We start from the raw sequence: 22263 nt of genomic DNA on the forward strand, positions 1-22263 counted from the left end.
TCGGGAAAATAGTCAGGACCACTGTTCTGTCAGCTGAATCACAGGCTGGCTGGACAGGATTACAGATCTGTTAGCAGGTACAACATTTCCCACATACCGTATTTCCTCTGCGCATTTCACTGCTGGAATTCAACCTGATCGACAGAACAACCACATTTCACTCTCATTGTGCTGAGAAGCTAACGCTGATATGTGGACCTGACACTTGTTATTTCAACTCTAACAAAAGGACTAGTTTTAATAAGAGAAGATATTGAAAAAGTAGTGGCTATAAAAGAAAACCAACTTGACAGATTCACAAAGTTGATTCATAGCCTGTCTAAGCACAGAAAATAATAAGCGATGTGTGTTAGAACACTAAGATCAAGAGCAAGTTTCATTTCAGCGAAAGGAATTAAAAGACTTTGAAGAGCCTGGAATAAAATCAGGAAAATAAAGAAATAAATCCATTTAGAAAAATGATGGAAGGACTGGGAAACTACTGAGAAGTGACAAAGAGAGATGGTTGTGGGGAGGGGACTTATTAAGTCTTTAAATATTTCAGTGCCCAACAGCTAACAATGTGTGATAGACTCTTAACCCACACATTCCCGTCTGCACGTCGCACAGCTGACTAATGGTGAAGGAGGGAATGAGAAGGAGATCTCTTTCTATAGATTGGTTGCCATGGTAATCCTTCATCTCTGGTGATATTTAATATTTGCAACATTTCAGTAGAATAGGCTTTCATTAACCTCTCTGGGTTTCCTTATGGAGAACTCTTAAAAGCATGTTGTATTGTAAGCTAATCATAATATGAGCAAAATCAACATCAGATTTGATCATATTTGGTGGAGCTCTACATCAAAGTAATCAGATTCTGGTCACAAGATAATTATATCACCTGCCCATGCCCTTCTGAGAAGCCTGCTCAACAAAGAAATGCTTAGGAGAAAAAAAACACAAAGAAAAGATGTCTATTGCTACATATCAATAATGGAAGCAGTGAAACAAAGCATATGAAAATAATAATACAAGAATCGCGTGCAGTGAAATATCATACTGTGGGTGCTGCTTATCTACAAAACATCACAAATTTTCATTTGTGTGCGTCATTTATTTAAATTATTTTTCTTATCACTGTAACGGAAAGCTGCAATATTATTGTTTTTGCCTAAAGCAGCCCTCCCACGCCAAGCATACCACCACACATTTTTTACTTTTGCAAACTCATTAAGGAAAGCAAGGTGCAAAGCCATCGGTGCAAATATTAACTTAAATTAATTCATAATAACCACCAATTAGTGGTTCAGAATCATCAGCAATCGTCTCTGCACTTTGATCCTCGTGTTGTTCACTCTTGTGTTGTTTCAGCTCAGTGAAAAAGTAAAAGAAACAAAATTTTCATAATTTTTTTTTTTTTGCTTTTATTATTGGTGTACTTCTAGTTTAGGGGCAGTTCAGGTGGACAGCTGGCAGTGTCTTGTTTAGCCAATGCTAGATGCTTTTCTGCTACCGTGTAGCAGAGTGTTTGACATCAATTAATATCAGAACCCATCAGAGCTGAATCATCCACAAGGCAAACCTAGGCAGTTGCCTAGGGCCTTGAAGAGAATGTAGGGGCCTGGTGGATGCTAGCCCCCACCAAATCCAACTAAAAGAAAAGCCTGGAGACCATCAGCTGTGGGCAAAAACTGCTATCTTGCCTAGGGCCCCATTTCTTCTTAATCCTTTTTTGGTATCCATCGTTCCGTCGTCAAATCTTGTTTTGAGTCTCTAGGGGGACACGGAAGTGCGAACCCAGCTGACCTATGCAGTATCCAAATCGAGACGAGGCGATGGGATCTACCGTGCCACTTACACAAACTGCTGTCACCGTCATTTACAAAACACTTTCTTTCATTTGAATGGAATGGTGGCAGATCCCTTTTGAGCAACACCTTTTTTAAATTGTTGCGTTTGCCCCTAATGTTAACCAGCCCTTAGGGTGCTTAAAATAACTGCGAATTATTGCTTGATCAAATAGGCACATAGCAATAGCCATAGCAATTGTTACGGGGTTGGTTCAGGAAGGGGCTTGTCTGTCCCTTACCTGATCACTGGCTTTGTATTTAAATTGACTAGCTGAGCCTACGAATAAGGAAATGTGAGATGTGTTGTTGTCAGGTTAGGTCAGTGCATTCAGAGGCAGATCAAGTGGAGATGAACAACTACACATCTATTAATCTGTATGCTGCATGCATTGTATACTGTATGTTATGAGCCCAATGGAAGCAGTATTAGCTGGAGGTAGACCTAAGGGTTTATCACAGACTCTAGTCCTCGGGCAGTGGTGTAGCTAAGGAGCTTTTGACCCCAGTGCAAGTTTTAGATTGGGACCCCCAAGCATTTTATACACAACAATTGATATGGTGCAACAAAACCTGCCAAGGATAGCCACAGTGTGAGATATGCAAGCAGAGGAAGGGAAAAGTGTGTTAATAATTACTACTTATCAAAGAATATTTATAAAAGGTCATTACCAGCATAGCATTATTGAAGAGCTAATACTGTGGTTGAGGGAGGGCCCCCAAGGGACTATACGTGAAAAAGGGTGGCTGGAAAAAAGGGCGCAGGGGATTGCCGCTAGTAGAATATCGCTACAATTAGCGATACTCTACTGCTGGATTCCGATAGTAAAATATCAGTAATGTTACAGAATGTTTACCGCTCGCTTCGTGCCTGCTATACCATGCAGCAATAAGCATTTCCGCAAGCCCTTGGTACCCACGATGCTATCAGCCGCCAAAATCTAGTGCCCCTGCCTCTAATCAGGTTCCTCTCGGTGCCGAAGAAGGTAAAAGAAGGTAAGTTTCTGTGCTGGGAGGCGCCCAATAGTGGGCACCGCCATGTGCCCACATTTCCTTGCTTTGCCGCAAATCGTGGCTTTTACAGACTTTTTTCCGGAAGGGCTCCTGCATCCTTTTTTCCTGATCCCCCTAGGGATCCTCTCTGGTCCAAGGGCCCAGGTGCGGTCACAACCCCTCTGCATCCCCTATTGCTACGCCACTGGTCCTGGGCATAGATATGTAATTTAGATTGATTTCAGCATGATTTTTATCACAATTTCTAGCAGGAAGTCATGTTAGGGCATTGATCATCGGCAGATTTGATCACAGTGTGAATCTGCCCGGGAAAATTGCATAGCGTATGGGCACCTTCAGATCTGACCCACCCCACTGATCAACATATGCTATCAGATCTAATGTGCTTTATGAGCAAAAAGTTAAATTCAAAAAGTAACACATGTAGTGGAAACACAGAGTTCCTGGACTGGAAGGTTTGAGTTACTTGAGCAATTGATTGTAGCACGTTCGATGGAGAGAGTGGAGCCTTTGTGGGGGCTTAGTGACAGCAGGCAGGCAGACAGAGGCAGTGAGAGCTGCTGTAAGAATGCAGAGTGCTGAGTATGGAGTCTGTCAGCTACAGATCCATATATACAGCATGCTTCTGCTGTCTCCTGGTATCTCATCACAGGTCCATCATTAATAATGCAAAATATTTGCATTATTGATCACAGACCTATTTTAGGCCCATTTTATTTTTAATATGTTTAAATACACTTACATTTTAACACGTTTATTAGCCATATTAATCAACTTAAATAGAACTATTTCTGTCTGCAGCCGACATTCCACATTCTGTAGCTGTTACATCTGTCATATAAATGCATATAAAGTCTATATTTAAAGGCATATAAAATTTATGTAAAATATAAGTAAAGCATGTTAGAGTGAATGCCGTTAGATACCACATAATGAATTCCAGCTCATCTAAACCTATTAGGATGAACACCGTTCTTTCTTACATTTTTTTCAGCCAACCTACTTTTAATTTAAGAAGTTGAAAGCAATTTTCAGAGCCCCTGAAAGGTTTGATAACCGTGGCCAGGAAGACACAAATGCCTCCAACACTGAACTAGGAAGTGGGCTTTGCCATACAATAAATATCACCTGTATTTACCGAGGCCCCTTTTACACTTGGAAATCCGCGTTGCATCACCCTGTTTTACCACGGGGAAGCGCAACGGCAATGCAAGGCAAGCGTCTCTTTGTGGCAAAAGTGCCCAATTGGCTGCCGCACTGCCGCAAAGTCAAAAGTGCGTTACCGCCGGACTTCCACGGCAATGCAGTGGCAGCTGAAGTAATAGTAGTCAATAGGCGATACAGGAAATAGAAATATGTTGGAATACATAAGGGAAACCCGGGAATCCCAGTGAGGTACTTGCTATCCAGCAGGAAGTACGTCACTGGGCGAGGGGCGTGGGGGGGGGGGGGCGTCTCACTCTGTTGCAGGGTCATATGAATGACGTTTTGTACGTTGCGGTGCGATGCGAGGGGGTTGGGGCATCGCACCGCAGGTGCACCAACCATGCATAAAACTGGCCTCAAAATCTACTGCTAGCAACAGCCAAGGTAACTCAGAGTTAGGGCCGGTTCACACGGGCTTCTGCCAACATGTCGGTCAAATGCTTTTCTGCAAGCGTGCAGAAAAGCATTTCACATCTTCTGGCGATCTTCCACGCTTCCAGCATCTTCCACTCCCACAGGGGGACACGGAGATGCGGTGGTAAGCGTCTCTGGAAGCAGCAAGTTGTTTCCAGGGCTGGCATGTAATTGTTATTAATGTTTATTCATACAAGGCTTCTACAGTACTGTTACATATACATACTGTGTATAGTCAAGTCACTCACTAGCTTTCCCTCACAGGAGCTCACAATCTAACCCATACCATAAACAGTCATTATGTTCCAATTGTAGTCTAAAGATGCTCACTAATGATAAAATCTTGATTGTACAATCTTACCACTTTTATGACATATGATGAAGTACCTAACGTATTCATTCAAATTCTATTCACCCTGTTTACTCTTCTACTACGTATATTTTATTAAATTATACAATCAAGATTGTATCATTAGTGGGCTCATTTTTAGGGCTTTTTAATCTATCTGTATGTTTTTTGGATGTGAAGGAAACCCATGCAAACACAGGGAGAACATACAAACTCCATGCAGATAAAGGCCTAGCCCTGATTTTGAATCAGGACAGGGACCCAGCACTGCAAGGAAAATTGCTATTCCTATGCCACCCTGCCACCCAAACCCTTGGATCAGTGTGATGATGTGAGTAGCATGTGTGTGAATGCAGGGGTTCTCAGTGGTCAGAAAGGTTTCAATCTACTGTAACCACAGCGAGAAAAGAACAACAACACATTTTAATTATCAATTACTGAAATGAAATATAACTCATGGACAACCAGAACCACTAGGAAGATTATTTGTAGAAATCAAAGAGTAACCAAAAAGCCACCTTTTGAAAAAAAAAAACTATTCCAAATACAAACTTGCCTTCCTTAAAGTAAAAGTATTTGCAACCCATGGTGCAACACTTTAGAACATTGAGTGAATGTGCAAAATATTGACTTATGTCCCTGAAAAGCCAAACATACATCTAGAACCACTCCCTTCTAGCATTCTGGTAGTGTATTCATTTACAGAACTTTATAATCCAACTTGCAGAAAGCAGTGTCAGGCATTAATTATTTGTTTCAGGAATGATTGTTAGGATAATTATCCAAATCTTCTTCATTTAGCATTATACATGTGTAGCTTGGGGGCAAAGAATGAGACATTTGCACGGAGACTTTGGCTGGGGATGCACTCTTTTATGCAATATTTACTCAGGTTTCAATATTTGCAAAGTATTCTGAAACTTTGCAGGCAATTTGGCTTCCAGCACATTCACATAGAGAAAATAAAACGGTGTGTAAAATTCTTCTTAGCCACAGAGAAGGGCAGAGATGACTTTACTTTAGATGGCAGATAATAACTCCTGAGAAAATGAAAAATATAGAGAGTTGGGTCTGTTTTAATAGGCTAGATGGCAATCTGTTTTCAGCATTGCAATGTGCAAAATTTCCATAAGGCTACACACAAGCTTCAGAAACAAAAACCAGCATTGTCAGTGTAACTAACTGGAAAATGAACAAGCAACTTGTATACAATAAAAATGTCATATACTATTATGAACAGATGCTGAATGTGATTAATAGAGCACTAATTTACTTTGTACAAAAAAATAACAAATCAGTGTACAAACCTGCTTAAAGGATACCCGAACTGAAATGTGACATAATGAGATAGACATGTGTATGTACAGTGCCTAGCACACAAATAACTATGCTGTGTTCCTTTTTTTCTTTCTCTGCCTGAAAGAGTTAAATATCAGGTATGTAAGTGGCTGACTCAGTCCTAACTCAGACAGGTAGTGACTACAGTGTGACCCTCACTGATAAGAAATTCCCCTTTTTTACCTCTTTCTTGCTCTCAGAAGCCATTTTCTGCCAGGAAAGTGTTTTATAGTTGGAATTTCTTATCAGTGAGGCTCACACTGTAATCACTTCCTGTCTGAGTCAGGACTGAGTTAGCCACTTACATACCTGATATTTAACTCTTTCAGGCAGAGAAAGAAAAACAGGAACAGCATAGTTATTTGTGTGCTAGGCACTGTACATACACATGTCTATCTCATTATGTCACATTTCAGTTCGGGTATCCTTTAACTGCCTACAGGCTCATACAAACTTGCAGTAATAGTCACTGGAAATTAAGGATGCCCTTTCCCATACAAACATGCTATTTGGCTCTCTGCCGATCAGCGTGTTCTGCTCTATGGAGAGCAGAGAGGGGAGGTCACTGTCACTGCTACATGACAATGGCTATCTGGCATGGTTATCCAGACTAGTGCCTGGTTGCTAATGAGCTGTTGGCAAGCATCAGGGTATTTCTGTAAAAACTTGGGAAAGAAGGCTGAAACAATCTTGAGCAGTCATTCTGTATGAAGCAGGTTCCAAGTGTGCGCGGGTTTTCCGCAAGGAATAGTCCTGTGCACCAAACCGCCTGAACAGCAACAGATTGTGATGATATTGTTGTCATAAATCTCTTGCTATCGCAATTCCCCTCCTTTTTCTGATTAATTAGACATGAGTTTACTTGCCATCCTTATCTTTCCCAGTGTGGCATACTCTCGGTACAATTACAATCATTGACTCCTATTTCTCCACTTTTTAGTAATTTATTATCATTCTCACTAAATATTCACACCAGACTTAACACTTGCACAGCTAATTCCATCTCTGAATTCTGTAAAATATTTGTTAATTTGATTGATTGTATTCATTTACAGCACTGGCATATTACACAATAGCACACAAAGAATAAATCCTGTTAGTTCCTAAAGCCTGGTACACACATCTAATTTTGATTGGCAAATCACCGGCCAATGTTACCACTTCCATGTAGTGAGAGAGCTTACCTACACAATCAGTTCATAGTATCCAAAATCTGTTGACCCTCATATCTCACAGAAGTGGTAAAATTGGTCAATCAAAAGTGGATGTGCGTATGGACCCGTCATGAATATTCCCATTCGATTTCCAGCAGATTCAATCACTTTCATTTACGGTTGGATTTACATAAGGCACTGTAGGCATGTGCCTACAGGCACCTGATGATGGAAAGGCGGCCTACTCCCCTCCTCAAGTGATTCCTTCCCTATGCAGAGTCCTGATGAGAGCGGGAATGAGAGGTTACACACCCTGCTCTTGGCATTCCACTGACCAGATCTCCCTTCAGTCAGGAGCACCTCTAGTTACTTAAAACTGAGGTTCCTCTAGCTACCTAATACTCGGGGGCACCTCTAGCTACTTAATATTGAGAGTTCTTCTGGCTACCTAATACTAAGGGGCACCTGTAGCTACCTATATAGGGATAAGTGACATCTGGAACAGCCAGCACACCTGTGGTGCAGTTTGGTGGGGGTTGTAGTTTCATGGAGGGCGAAGTCTAAGGTGGCAGGACATCTGCACCTATAGACTCCTGGGAGATAAATCCAGGCCTGCTTTCATAGAATCTGCTGGAAATGAATTCCCCCAAAATGTATTATTGATTGAATTTATACCTAAGGCTGGTTTCACAGTGGGACGTTAAAGTCCCACGTTACAGCAGCCAGTAACGCAGCCTAACTCACAGCACTGTAAAATCAATGTGCTTGTTCATAGTGCACATGTTGTGTTACATTGTAACGCAGCACATTTAAACAAAGTGCTGCATGCTGTACGTTATACTTGGCTAAGCACCGTTAGACTGTTTGCACATGCTCAGTAATGTTGGAGGAGGAGGTCTCCCCTCCTCCTCTGCGGCCAGCCACATGGCTAATTAATATTCACTGCACTGTGGTGACTCGTGGTGGGACTGTAGTGTTGTCCTTAAAAAGATCTGGACTTCCCATCACTATCTTGGAGCGGCTGCTTTGAGAGCCACATAACGCAGCTCAATCTGACGTCCAACTTCAACACCACCACGCGTTGCATTATGCGACTTAAACGTCCCCTAAAACGCAACGTCTTGGTGGGAAAGAGGCCTAAAACTTATCAGGTCAGGCAGGAGCGTTGTAGATCTGTACATTGACGGCCCACAGTACCGCAACACTGTGGTTCAGCTTATTTACAATAGATTCCCTGGTGGAATGCAGTGGTGTGTCAGGTCCTTTTTAGCCCCTTACACACTCCTAGGAGTTCTGGTTGACCATGCGCTTGCTGGGCAATCTGTAACTCTGGGTGTTTCAAGTCCTCCCCCATAGAGCCACATTAATCCATGGTATGTACTGATGAGGATCAACCAATCTGAAACGATTTGTATGCATGTTGGATTATTGTGGCTCTGTACAATTAACACGTACAACAATTAAGGGGCATCTGGAAATTTGAACGCGTAGTTAGGGCCAATAGTAAAATATCATTAAATACCAATATCTTACTATAAGAATGTAAAATATTGATTTTAACCTTGAGGACCACAGGCTTAAACCCCCTAGTGACCAAGATATTTTTTACAATTCAGCACACTGCAGCTTTAACAGTTTACTGCTTGGCCATACAACTTAGCAGCCAAATGAATCTTACATCCTTTTCTGCTCTGTCTGTTGGTGGGATCTAATTGCTGCTGCAATGTTTGTTTGTTTTGTTATTAATTTAAAATGTATTTTTTTAATTAAATTATGTTGGTTTTTTTTAATTTCCCTCCCTCCCTCCCTCCCTCCCTCCCAGATCCAGCACTAGGATCTACTCTCATAGGCATCATCCTATGAGAGGGATCCGATTGTGAGCCACTCCAGGGGACAGCCAAGTGGCAGAGCTGTCTCCAATACAGCGCTGTGCTAGATTGCAGCACTGTACAAAAAAAAATATTGGTTTTATTTCTCCTAACAGCCCGACAGCTCTGATTGCGGCTGACAGCCTGTTTACGGATCTGAGCTCCGTAACTAACCCGGGATGCGTGTGCATCCGCGCTAATCTCTGCCTACAGGGCCTGATGACAATCGGCATTAGGCGTTCCTGTAGCTGCGACCCTCCCACCACCAATGGGCGTTAGGCGGTCGGGAGGGGGTTAAATCCCAACATTTTACTGTGGCCATACCTAACCCTACTTTCACACAGAACCCTGCCCCTGCCAGCTAACCCTAACCACCCCCATGCCTAAAACGAACCCCCTCCCCATCTGCACACACTGCCTGCCTAATGCCTAGAACTAACCCCCCAACCGCACAAACTACCTAGGTAACACTGCAAACACCAAACCCTACCCCATACACACACACCGGCCGTGGTGCGGTGCGGTGATTGCACTGCACGAAAAATGTTAAAATAAAAAATGTAAAATATCAGGCGCCCCAGAATGACACATCATTGCATTCCTTCAGTTTTGGAGGTGTTTGGCTTTTTTAGGGACAACAAAGGGACACTTTGCTAATTCAGCAGTGATGCAATGTGGAAGACCTAATATGCTCACTCCAACCTGAATAATCGTAGATATCTTGTGTTTTAAGAAGGCAAATGTTTGTTTTGTCTAGTGGATATTAAAGGGGAACTGAAGTAAGAGGTATATGGAGGCTGCCATATTTATTTCCTTTTAATCAATACCAGTTGCCTGGCAGCCCTGCTGATCCTCTGCCTCTAATACTATTAGCCACAGCCCCTGAACAAGCATGCAGCAGATCAAGTGTTTCAGACTTTAAATTTAGATCTGACAAGACTAGCTGCATGCTTGTTTCTGGTGTTATTGAGATACGACTGCAGAGTAAAGCTGGCCACCAATTTCTAGCGAAAAATCGTTCGAGCAATCAGAAATTCTGATCGGAAGTTAAATATTGTAATACATCGTTCACTACACCATCAACGAACCAATCTTTGCTTCCTATCTATCACAACCAACAAGAAAATCCAAATTTTGGTTCAGCGAAAATTCATTCGGACGACATTTTTTTTACTCGTTCATAATCGATTGTGTCCACCAATGGAGATTATTTACAACCAATCTGATCAGAATTTCTGATCGCTCGAACGATTTTTCACTAGAAATTGGACCGTTAGTGGCCACCTTAATAGACCAGCAGGGCTGCCAGGCAACTGGTATTGATTAAAAGGAAATAAATATGGCAGCCTCCGTATACCTCTTACTTCAGTTCCCCTTTAAAGCAGACCTGAAGCAAAAATAAACCTATGATATAATAATTTGTATGTGTAGTTATTATATATGTAAAAGAGCTTCTGTGAGCTAACCGACCCAAATTGGGTTGAATACAGTCCAGCTGAATACAGTCCAATTTTCTGAAGCATTTAAACAGCCAAGAAACAGTAAGAGACAGCTTGAGATAAGGTTTTACTGCAGGGAAGTTCAAAGGGTCATTATTTCTGCTTTGTTTTATACCTTAAAAAAGTGTGGTTTTAAAACTGTGGATGCGACAGAATGATGCAATATTATAAAAAGGAGCTATATAACTAAAAATAAAAATATGAGACTCTTTTCTCTTCTACTAATGTTCTATTCATTAACCGTATTGCACATACAATTCATTATATCATTAGTTGTTTTTATTTTGCATCAGGTTTGCTTTAATCACAGAACACAAACGCTAAAATGCTTTATGGCCCTTTCCCGCTTCAAAGGCTCTTCCATGCCTGGACCATTGCATCGCAATGAACAATATCCGTTGCATCACAACGAAATCAAATGATATTCCTATGGGGCTTTACAGATGAAGAGCGGTGCAGCAGGTTACGACGCAATAATGCATAGCACAATGTGCGTTAACCAGGTAACACATGTGTTTACAGTGGCAGTGAGACATTCTTTCATTGTACTGAATGCATCCCTGTATAATCGCACTGCAGCAGTAATGCACTGTGCGACTTTTCAGCTACATTGCTTTGCAATCTGATCACAATGTAACTGACGCAGTGAAAGGGCCCTCAAACACAAAATGCACTGGAAGAACACAATCATTTTCCTGTGTGCATGCATGCAGATAATGGTATTGAAAGGCATGCATTGGGAAAGGGGCTTTAGTTAATAACCTGTCAAGAAAATCTGATCTCTGATGAATTAGAGCACATCATTGTTCACATCAAGCATCCAAACCCATAGCATGTAAAAGTGGCTTGTCTCTCCACATGATTAGATTAAGAGAATTTAAAATCGTATTGCTGTTATTCGCTGCAGATTTCCTTTAGTAAATAGGCTCCAGAAAGTTATATTTGGTGGCTTCTTATATTATCTTACAATCACTAAACAAAACAGATGCAGAAACAAATCGCTGAAAATAAGTATTGGATACTGTATATGTATATGTATATATTAGATTCTGAAGGAAGTTTACATTCAGGCAGGGTTCACTCTTATCATTGTGAAAAACTCAACCTCTTTTCACAGGTGCTTTTTTGCATCAAAATTCACATTCGTATGCAAATTTTCATGCACAAAACGTTTCAGCAGGTAATGAAAGTCAGTGGAAATGTGCATGCGATGTACAAATTTGTAGATGTGTCAGATTTGTAGAGAAGGAGAAACCTTAAAAAACAGCACCACTCAAGGACATGGTATAGATAAATGTACAAAAGATCTTTATTCCATTTAATCCAAAATAGTAATAATCTAATAATCTGCCTGACCCATTAATAATTCAAGCATAAAAACATTTAAAAGCAAAAATAAACCACATGTACATATAACCCCCTTGCTGTTTACAATCATGCTAAATATCTATATATTACTGTATGCCTATTGTTTACAATATCATATACCAAACAAAAAATAGACTACAGATGTATAAACCAACACTGAGGGCTCAACAAGTCCCCAGTGTTGGTTCTGCAAACTTATTAGGCTGAGTTTCCGCTAGTGCTTGTATGAGTCTTCAAGATGCAGTGCCGGAACTTGTTGTAATGTGAGAACGCATTTGAATCACTCTAGTCATGCCATGCACAGCTATGGGGATTTGCATGCGTGATGCAATTACCGGTAAATGGTGCTAACCGTTCAATTCGTCCCCTAGCATGCAAATTCGGAAGCAGCAGATTATTGATTTCAATAGGCTGCAGTTTCCCATCTTTGCATTCAGGGAAATGGACAGGAATCGCAGAAGTGGCTGCTCAGCCTCAAAGCTGAACTCACTTTCCAATGATGTCTCCTGAAGGGGATCGGGACTCAATCCCTCGGGCGACATCGCTGGACCAACGCTGTACAGATGCATAGTTAGCTTACATTGTAACTATGTATACTGTTTGTATTCTGTTGTAATGCCGGGGGGACGGAGGGATGACAGAGCGGTGGCGATCTAATGTCACACTGTGGGAGGGGCGAGCGAATAGAACAGAGCTATCAGCCGTCTCAGGTGAGTTGATCCACCTGGTGGTCGGAGGTCGGGGGCTGTTGTACACGCTGGATTATAGGCTGAGGTGGTCACTCATTATCATCATTGGGTCTTTACTGTGTATTGCATCCTCTGGTGCTCCTGTATGTGTATTTTCAGATTGGCTAAGCTAGTGTTTCCAAAACTTTGCTCAAACATACATACCCTTACAGCCTTTCCTGTGACTGAAGTGTCACCTGTGATAATGGAAATAATGACATGTAATACACAGTGATGGCCTTAGCTCTCCCAGAGGTTTTATAACATATCTGGTGGATCTATGAAAACATCCAGAGCAACTATGTGCCAGAAAGCTGTCTTCTTGTTTCACAGGCCTGTGTTGCTAATGTGCAGATGCAACCTCTTCACACTTCCTCTGAACTTAGCTATCACTGCGATCATCTGTCTCATAATCTCTACAACAAAAGACAAACTGCAATGTATACAGTACCCTGAAGGGAACTGTTTTATTCTTCACAAAAGTAGAGCTAACTGTAATCCTATTATACTACTGTCTGTGATTATGATTTTTTTTCAGTTAGCAGAGTTGGAATACGCCAATTGCTACCCGTATTACAGTAAACACTGTCAGCCTTTTGCCCAAACTCTCAACCAATCTCCTATTTATGAACAGAATTGTGGATTTTCAGCTGGCCCAAGCATTCATGCTTATCTGGCTCAATGTAAAGTTTATTTTCACCTTATGCATTTTGACATTTCTGCTGGTGTTACGTCTTATGACAACTATAAGGAAATCTTCTAAGTCATCCCTGAGTATGACTTGGGCTACTTGCACACTTGCACATTGCAGTACTCTCCCCTGCCTCTTCCCTGTCACAGTGGCCATCATTGTCAATGGGAGTACAGTACTCACAGTGGAAGTGCTTTGATCGATGCAGAGGCTGCAGTGGGTTGTAGTGTGTGCAGTGTGTCGTTGTGTGGTACAAGTGGTACTACTCAGTGCACAATTGTATTGCAGTCAATAGCACTGCAACAATGTTATATTTTATAGATTGTTGCGATAGTGGTGCAGCGAGCATGTGCATACTGGTGAAGTCGCGTGATGCATTTCCTGTCTGGAAGCATGCACATGACTGAGGGTACAGACGCAAGAGACGTCAGACGCATGCAAATTTCCCTGTTGGCACTATCTGCCGCAGGGACAAATCTGCATGCAATGGTGCGGTGCGCTGTGGTAGGCTCTTCTGCCGCACACAAATCACACCACACCATGGGGTTGATTCACTAAACAGTGCTATTGAATAGCGCTATAGCGCTTACATGAATAATGCATGTTATTGTGCACGTAAAACTTTATGCGCATTAAAACTTATCGCGCGCATTCATTTAAGCGCATAGAAGTTTACATGCGTAATGTTAACATTTGTCAGCTGTTTCCCTATATAAGCATTGCTCAACAGCACTTGCTTCAGAATAGTTTGAGACTGGGCAAGTATGTGTTATTTGTTTGTATGCGCCCTTTACAATTTCAACTGTTTTTGGCCTCTGTGTAGTTTTTTTATGTAGTAATTAAATTGTGTTGGTCATACGTACAATGCCAAGCAGCCATAACTTTTATTAATTGTATATCACTGTATGCATTGTAACATGTGAATACTGTGTAGTGTGACTTGTGTTGTGTGCGGTGTAATGTGTGTGTACTGTGAAACTGCAGAACACTGCTGGGGAGTGGGCACTGTGAAGCTGGGGCACAATGATAAAATAGCATTGTAACCAGTTTAAACAGCACTGACTAACCAGTCTAAACAGCACAGCCTAAACAGCACTGTAACCAGTGTAAACAGCACTGTAACCAGTTTAAACAGCACTGTAACCAGTCTAAACAGCACTGTGATATTGCTGTCCATAACTAGTGTTGGTGTTTGAATTTGATGCATCATTAAATCATTTGTACTCCACACTTCAGCACCATTCAGCACTGAACCTGCGGATAGGGTCAGTGACATTCACTTACTTGCACTTCATGGTGCATTTCACATGACTCCAATACTTTCTGCTTTCAGGTTTGGAAGGAGGAAGTATGGAGTTATGTGAAACATGAAGTACAAGTAATAATAATAATAATAATGGCAGTATTTGTATAGCGCCTTTCTCCTGTCGGACTCAAAGCGCTTGCGAGGCAGCCACTAGAGCGCACTCAGTAGGCAGTAGCAGTGTTAAGGAGACTTGCCCAAGAAACTCCTTACTGAAATAGGTGCTGGCTTACTGAACAGGCAGAGCCGAGATTTGAACCCAGGTCTCCTGTGTCAGAGGCAGAGCCCTTAACCATTACACTATCCAGCCACTGCTGAACTCCTCCTGACACCGTCAGCAGGTTTAGTGCGAAAGTGGGGTGTTTCGGATGAATTCTGAACGTTTTTTTCAAATGTGAACACCAAAACTATAGAGACCACATAACAGAATTGTGTTGCCTGAATCAATCATTCATGATCATTTCTAGGGACAGTATATTGTGTATACAGGTGTCCCCAACCCTTGGCCACCTCCTATAGTACACAAAGCTGAAAACTCCATGGCTGAGAGCTATTCTTTCCCACTTCCAGTCTGATCTTCTTTAGATAACAGATCTGTACATTTACCATTAACATGCTTACAGCTGAAGTGATCAAGGAAGATCATTTCAGTCAACAACTGTCTAATGCTGGGAATACACGGGTCGATTCCGGCACTCGATTCTGAGCCCGATTGTTTTGCCCGCTCGATTCTCTTATCTTCTGCTCGTTTTTCTTATCTTTTTTCAATTCACTTCAATGATAAATCGAGCGGCAAAACGATCAAATGGTGATTGGACCTGTCGGAAATTATCTATCGAGCCATCTTAATGATCGAGCCGTGTATTCCCAGCATAAGATGTATACAGAGCTTACAATACTGCTTATCTTCCCTAGATCAAGACTAACAGGTAGTTGATTTAGTGTAGTAATGCAAACATGGTTGATAGGGGAGAATTTCTTCTGGTGGGCTATGTGGGTGGGTGTGCAGAGCCAGACTCTGTTCCAGCATTTCAGTCCAGTCCTATTTGTGAATTCCTGTGACTCTCTCTATCTTAGAGCTTTTAGCTCCTCCAGGTTTTAACAAGATCCAATTATTGTCTCAATGTTCTATGTGTGCCAGAAGTTTATGATTTTAAATTATGACTTCCAGTGTTCGTTGATGAGTTTGAAAGATATATGTGTATCCACTCAGCACTGTCAATTAGAATGCTGACAGTGCATGACATGTTCTCCAGGCTGAAGTTAATTTATGCCGCCTGTTTACATATGTATGTGAAGGTATGCATGAAGAGAGTGCTGCGCCATACTGTTGCAAACTAACAAGAACATTTGGCTGTGAGCTTTTAACATAAGCATCTCCAAATTGCTTCATTGTTATTCCGGGTAATAAATGAGATTTGGGTATAGTGGTTTGAGCACCGTACTTCTTGGCAAAGGATATTTTGGGCATGGGCTACTTTCGATGAAGTTCAAGGTTAAAGCGGACCTGAACTCAGAACTTCCTCTCTGCTTTCAAAGATAAGCAACAGTATAATAACCTTTACAGAAAATAATTTCTTTGTTACAGCTTACAGAACTCCTGCAATAACTCTTCAGTGTGTCTACTTCCTGCTTTCATGGAAGCAGACAAAGGGTTATCGTCCCGTGTTTACATATTAGCTGTGTACTGATACATTTCTGCGCTGACACAGATGATAGATCAAATTTCACTTGTGATTAGTCACAAATGAGGGAAGTCAGACAAGCTAAACTCTCTAAATGCATACAGGGTGTCCAGCTTTCCTTGTGTCCTGTGCAAGAGTTCAGGTCCACTTTAGTGGGGGTAGGAGTAAGTATAGTACTGAGGTTAGTGTTAGGTACATTGAGGTGGGTTAAGGGTAGGTTTAGGGAAAGGTTGCATGAGTACTTAGTGTTAGGATAGGTTGGTGGGGTAGTATTAGGGAAGCAAAGGAGCTGGACAATAATCACAAACATGCATCACATTGTATTTCCAACAAGCTAATTCATTCAATGATAATAGATTTACTTTATTGTGTGTGAAAATGTAGATACCAAAATAGCAGGCAACAAAATTCTATATCATCATCGTGACCAAAATCACAAAAGTAAAATTCTCATGCCAAATAGAAACATTCCTTTACCCTGTTTAGTTAGCCAGTTTGTGTGCTTTACGGCCATTTGAGGGGAATCCAGACAAACACATAAATACATAATTGAAATGCATATGTGTGACTTTTTCCGCTTGCCAAACAATTTGTTATTATGGCCAGTCAGTGTTGCACTTCAGATGCCTCGGCCAGGCTCCACAGCTTGTCAGGTAACACCCTCTTCAAGCTTTACAGCGTACTGTGTAACCTGCTTGGTCATTAGACAGGGAAGGAGCAGTGTGGTGGTGTTGGCTGATTGGTCAGTGAGTGAGCAAGTGACGCACAAAGCTGCAAATTTGGAACAGTGGCTTTGCAAACTTTAACAGAGTTGGTCGAATGCCAGCCAGACTTAATGACAAACCTCTGTATCTCAGCCATGTTTATGGCTACTTGGCTGGAGACCAGTTTCAGATTGTGAAATATATAAATGACAACCGTGTTAACATATGAAAAGCCAAAATGCATTTCTTAATCCTGAAAACACATACTCTTTATGAGATCAAGAGATTGTGTTTATTTAAAACAAGTTTTCCAGCACAAAATCTCAGAAAATTAAGGCAAACCACTCTCTCAATGAACAGAGAAGTGGGAAATCTGTAGTATATCATGGCAGCCAGTGAGAAGTCAACATTCAATAGCCTCATTATAATACATTACTAAAAGCCTGCGTCTGATTGGTTACCACAGATTACTTGTTCTACACACCATCTTGTTAAATAAAACATAGAGAGTGCTGCTATTCAGGTTCAGGACCAGCAATAGCCTGCAGCATGCATTATTCATACTGCTATCCCCTCCTGAGTGACCTCTCTCTCTGGATTTATGGGTTGCCTATTATACAGTAATGTGCTGTGTTCAACTCACTTAATCCCCACAGTGTTGTTTATCACATGTTTAAGATAAATGGGAAGTGCGGCCAAGAAGCAAATTTGGCCATATTGAAAATTTTCCAGGGGGTCTTGTACAGCAACCAACTTTCTGCACATGCCAACTTTTCACTAGCTGGTCTCTGAGGCAGAAAGAAGTCCTACAATACTAAGGTACAGCATCTCCAGTATTCTGTTACTGGAATGCTAAAACACTATCCTAATAATGACTATTCTTATTGTTTTATACATACATTATCCTAAAATTCTATATACCCTTTTATTTTATACATAAATTATCCTAAAATTCTATATACCTATCATCAATAGATACATAGACTATCTATCTGTATAGTCAGTATGGGAGACTGAAGAAGGTATGGATGATACAGTATATTGAAAGCTTGCTCTTTTAACCAGTTGTGTTACCCAATAAATGATACCGTCCTCATACAAAATCTTTTGTATACATAGTACATACATAAATAATAAGTTTACCTATTAATCTATAAACACAAAACATATGTCTCTGTAGATCTCTGTCTATTTATCTAACTTTTTGTCAATTCTTTTTTGTATATAGACACATAAATAATAAACCTGACTGTGTTATTTGTATATAGATATTTAGACGAACAGTCTATATATCTATGTAGATGTGGTTGCATTAACCACCTGTCTATAGACAGAAAATCAATCTATGTATATGTTTAATCTATCTATCGATAGATAATTAGTCTGTCTATACATTTACAAATACATAGAAAAACGAATATTCTGTCTATCAAATTATCTACTGTATCTTTTCATCTATCTATCTATCTATCTATCTAACTATCTATCTTTCCATCTAACCACCTATAGATTCGTAGATAGATAATCAGTCTGTCTATACATATACAGACACATAGACAGATTGTCTAATCTACTATCTATCTATCTATCTATCTATCTATCTATCTATCTCTATCCATCTATCTTTCTGTCAAACTATCTTTAGCTCCGTAGATAGATAATCAATCTGGATATACATATACATAGAAAGACAGGTAGTCTATCTATCTATCTGTCTATCTATCTTTCTATCTACCTACCTACCTACCTGTATATTATGGATACAGCTATTATCAGTCTCTTTATCCATGTAAATATAGATACTTTAGATAGCCGGCGTATCTATCTATCTATCTATCTATCTATCTATCTATCTATCTAACTATCTATCTTTCCATCTAACCACCTATAGATTCATAGATAGATAATCAGTCTGTCTATACATATACAGACACATAGACAGATTGTCTAATCTACTATCTATCTATCTATCTATCTATCTATCTCTATCCATCTATCTTTCTGTCAAACTATCTTTAGCTCCGTAAATAGATAATCAATCTGGATATACATATACATAGAAAGACAGGTAGTCTATCTATCTATCTGTCTATCTATCTATCTATCTATCTATCTATCTATCTATCTATCTATCTATCTACCTACCTACCTACCTGTATATTATGGATACAGCTATTATCAGTCTCTTTGTCCATGTAAATATAGATACTTTAGATAGCCGGTGTATCTATCTATCTATCTATCTATCTATCTATCTATCTATCATCTATCTATCTATCTATTCTGTACATAGACAATCAGTCTGTGTGCCAATACATACAGAGACACAGAGACAGCCTATTTCTCTATGTGTAGGTAGGTAGGCAGACAGGTAGGCAGGTAGGCATATGATGGGTAGATGGCATGAATAATGCTGCTGAAGTATAGCAGTAGCAGAGTGTTTAGCTGCTGTGATCTTGCAGCGGGAGGGCAGGAGGAATGACTAATTCCTGTGTCCATGGATTACGAGGCACACTCCACTGGTGCACGTTCCATTCTTCTCACCCCCTATTAATTTCAACAGGACTGCCAAATGGAATCTAATGGCCCACCTGCTCCACATGAAGAAAAGATAGAGTGACAAATGCCAATTATATTGGTTTTCTGTTGTCACAATGGATTTCTCTCCAGCCCCCTAGGTACATAAAAATGACATGTATCTATGTACATTTTGCCTTGATGACTCTGAAGTCATTCAGTATTCTATAGACATTTCCCAGGGCAGTGTCGCCTACTACAAACATCATATCAATATTCCAACAACATGTTTTTTTTTTTTTTGGGGGGGGGGGGGGGGTAAAATATATACAACACTTATTGAATAACCCCTTTGTTTTCAGATATGCCCCCCCTCCCCCGACATACGTTTATTTACTTTGGGGGGGAAAATCATGCAAGCAGAAAAAAACTGCTTTACCAAACCATAAAAGTTATCTCCAATTAAGCTGGCACAGATGTAATAACAACACATTAAAGCAATTACATCAGAGAAAACTGAGTTGGTATATAGGCTTTAAGAAGCAGTGCAATTGTGTGGCATGTATGATTCATTCCACGTTTAATGAAGCTCACATATAAAAATGATGATGGATGTGTTCATTTGCACTAATTAGTATTCTGTGTAAAAAAAAAAGAAAATTGTAATAGTCTGAATCTGTGCAAATCAGATTTACGATATGGGTGGAAAATGTTATTTTTATGTTGGTAGTTAAATATTTCACTGCCTCTGGAAAAAACAAGATTGAGATATTAAGTTTTAATAAATCCCCTTCCACTGAACAATAATAATTATGATGATAATCGTATTACATCCACAGTGCTTATTTAAAACAGAACGTTATCTAAAATTCATTGCATGAATGAAATGGCACTGCACATCAAAAATCCTATTAAGACATATTTGCTAAGGTAGTGCATTAGTGGAAAGCAAGGGGGATTTTGTAAGGACAATTGAAAGCACTTAGCACCTAGTAATCCTGTATAAATAAGGGTCTTGTGTGTGCAGAAGGTGTCAGTTAATAAAGGCAGGGATCACAGAAAGGAGTGAATAAAGCTGAATAATTACCTGCTTTTACTTTGTAGATCCATGTTGTAAAGTCTTCAGGAATGCATTGACAATCCTTCCCAATATGCATCTGCTGTGAGCGAGATGGGAGACGGAACTCTGGGCAGTAATGGGAAGAGGTAGCTGTAACGGGGAAACAAGGCAAAAGGCAAGTCCGGCATCCAGAGCTGTTAGGGTACCAGCAGAGAAGAGGGATGCTGCAGGAGAGCCGGTTCCTAGAAGGGGTGTGTGCATTAAACAGGCATGTAGCTTCCCTGCATGCTCAGTATTCTTTCACATCTGCACACCAGGGAGGGAGGGGGAGTGGAAGGTTAAGGGCTGCACACACAGGACCCCTGGGCATCCCCTTCTTCTGTCAGAGACCATCCCATCAGGGATCAATAGGATGCGAGAGGGAGAGCTGCTGCTCTCTCCACAGTGTTTTAGAGGAGATGGGGGAGAGACAGGGAAGATAGTCTGCTGTGAGCATGCGTGGGGATTTATCTGCACCCTTTATTATCGAGGCCGGTGCTCAGACTAGGTGCTGCACTGCAGGGGGGTGGTTTGTTACCATTGTGAGATATAATCACTATTCCTGCTTATATTATAATCACTATTCCTGCTTATATTAAAGTCTTAGCTTGCTTTTTAAAAGCTCAGAAAAAAATGACAGGCTGGATTAACTTTTTTTTTTATATTGGCTCAAAAGGCATGTGCAGATTTAATGATATGCATATGTGACAGAGCATACAAACTAAACAATAGCACTAATTAAAGTGGTGCTGTCAGTAGCAAGATGGAGAGTAGGGTTATATTCTCTGGCTGTTGGCTAGATCATTTTCTAAAGCTCAGTACACATGTTCGACCGCAGTCATTGCAAATCGACAATCTCCAATGGTTTGTGTGCGAATGAATAACGGATCATAGTTAAATTCAGAGAAGATATGATGACGGTCCAGTGATTGGTTCGTCAGTGGAAGCACGAAAATGAGGACCTGGGAGCATAAAAAATCGCCTCCATGAGTAAATGGAGTGATTGTTTGTTATTAATTGATACAAACAATTAACATTGATTATTGTCCAAAGGGATCCACCAGGACACATCGGTCTACATGAACGATAATCGCTTTTTTTTACCATCATTGGGAAACTTTTTCTAAAATGATTCTCTGCCAACCCATAATTCGCTGTTCGTTTCGAGGCCCCGGGGTCCAGCGTGTGTACAGAGCTTAATCCCTAATACACACGGTACAATTTTCCGTGCGATAGATGGATCAGATAGATAAAATCCGTCATATCCAATATTGTTTCAGATAATTTCCGCACTCGATTTCTCATACCAGTGAATGTAAAAAGAAAAACTAATGAAGATAAGAGAACCAAGTGCAGAATCGAGTGCAGAGTCATGCGGGAAATCGCACGAAAAATCTTAACGTCTGTACCAAGCATTAGCCACTTAGTGGGGAAAAGTATGCAGATCAGGACTCTGATACTGCAATCAGATTATTTTTCTCAACACCTAATCACTTC

At 40.6% G+C, this 22263-nt stretch overlaps 1 protein-coding gene across 2 annotated transcripts in view; it reads right to left on the minus strand.

The window, feature by feature from the left end:
* The window catches only part of NCAN (neurocan), a 316793-nt gene extending 295635 nt beyond the window's left edge, over positions 1-21158 (minus strand). For both annotated transcript variants that reach the window (XM_068234189.1, XM_068234188.1), the window contains exon 1: positions 20755-21158. In XM_068234189.1, coding sequence (XP_068090290.1) covers positions 20755-20777 — 23 coding nt within the window. In that variant the 5' untranslated portion in view covers positions 20778-21158. The remainder of the gene's footprint in view (positions 1-20754) is intronic.
* Between the last annotated feature and the right edge of the window lie 1105 nt (positions 21159-22263).

This window comes from Hyperolius riggenbachi, chromosome 1 (assembly GCF_040937935.1).
Source record: "Hyperolius riggenbachi isolate aHypRig1 chromosome 1, aHypRig1.pri, whole genome shotgun sequence".
Lineage (NCBI taxonomy): Eukaryota > Metazoa > Chordata > Amphibia > Anura > Hyperoliidae > Hyperolius > Hyperolius riggenbachi.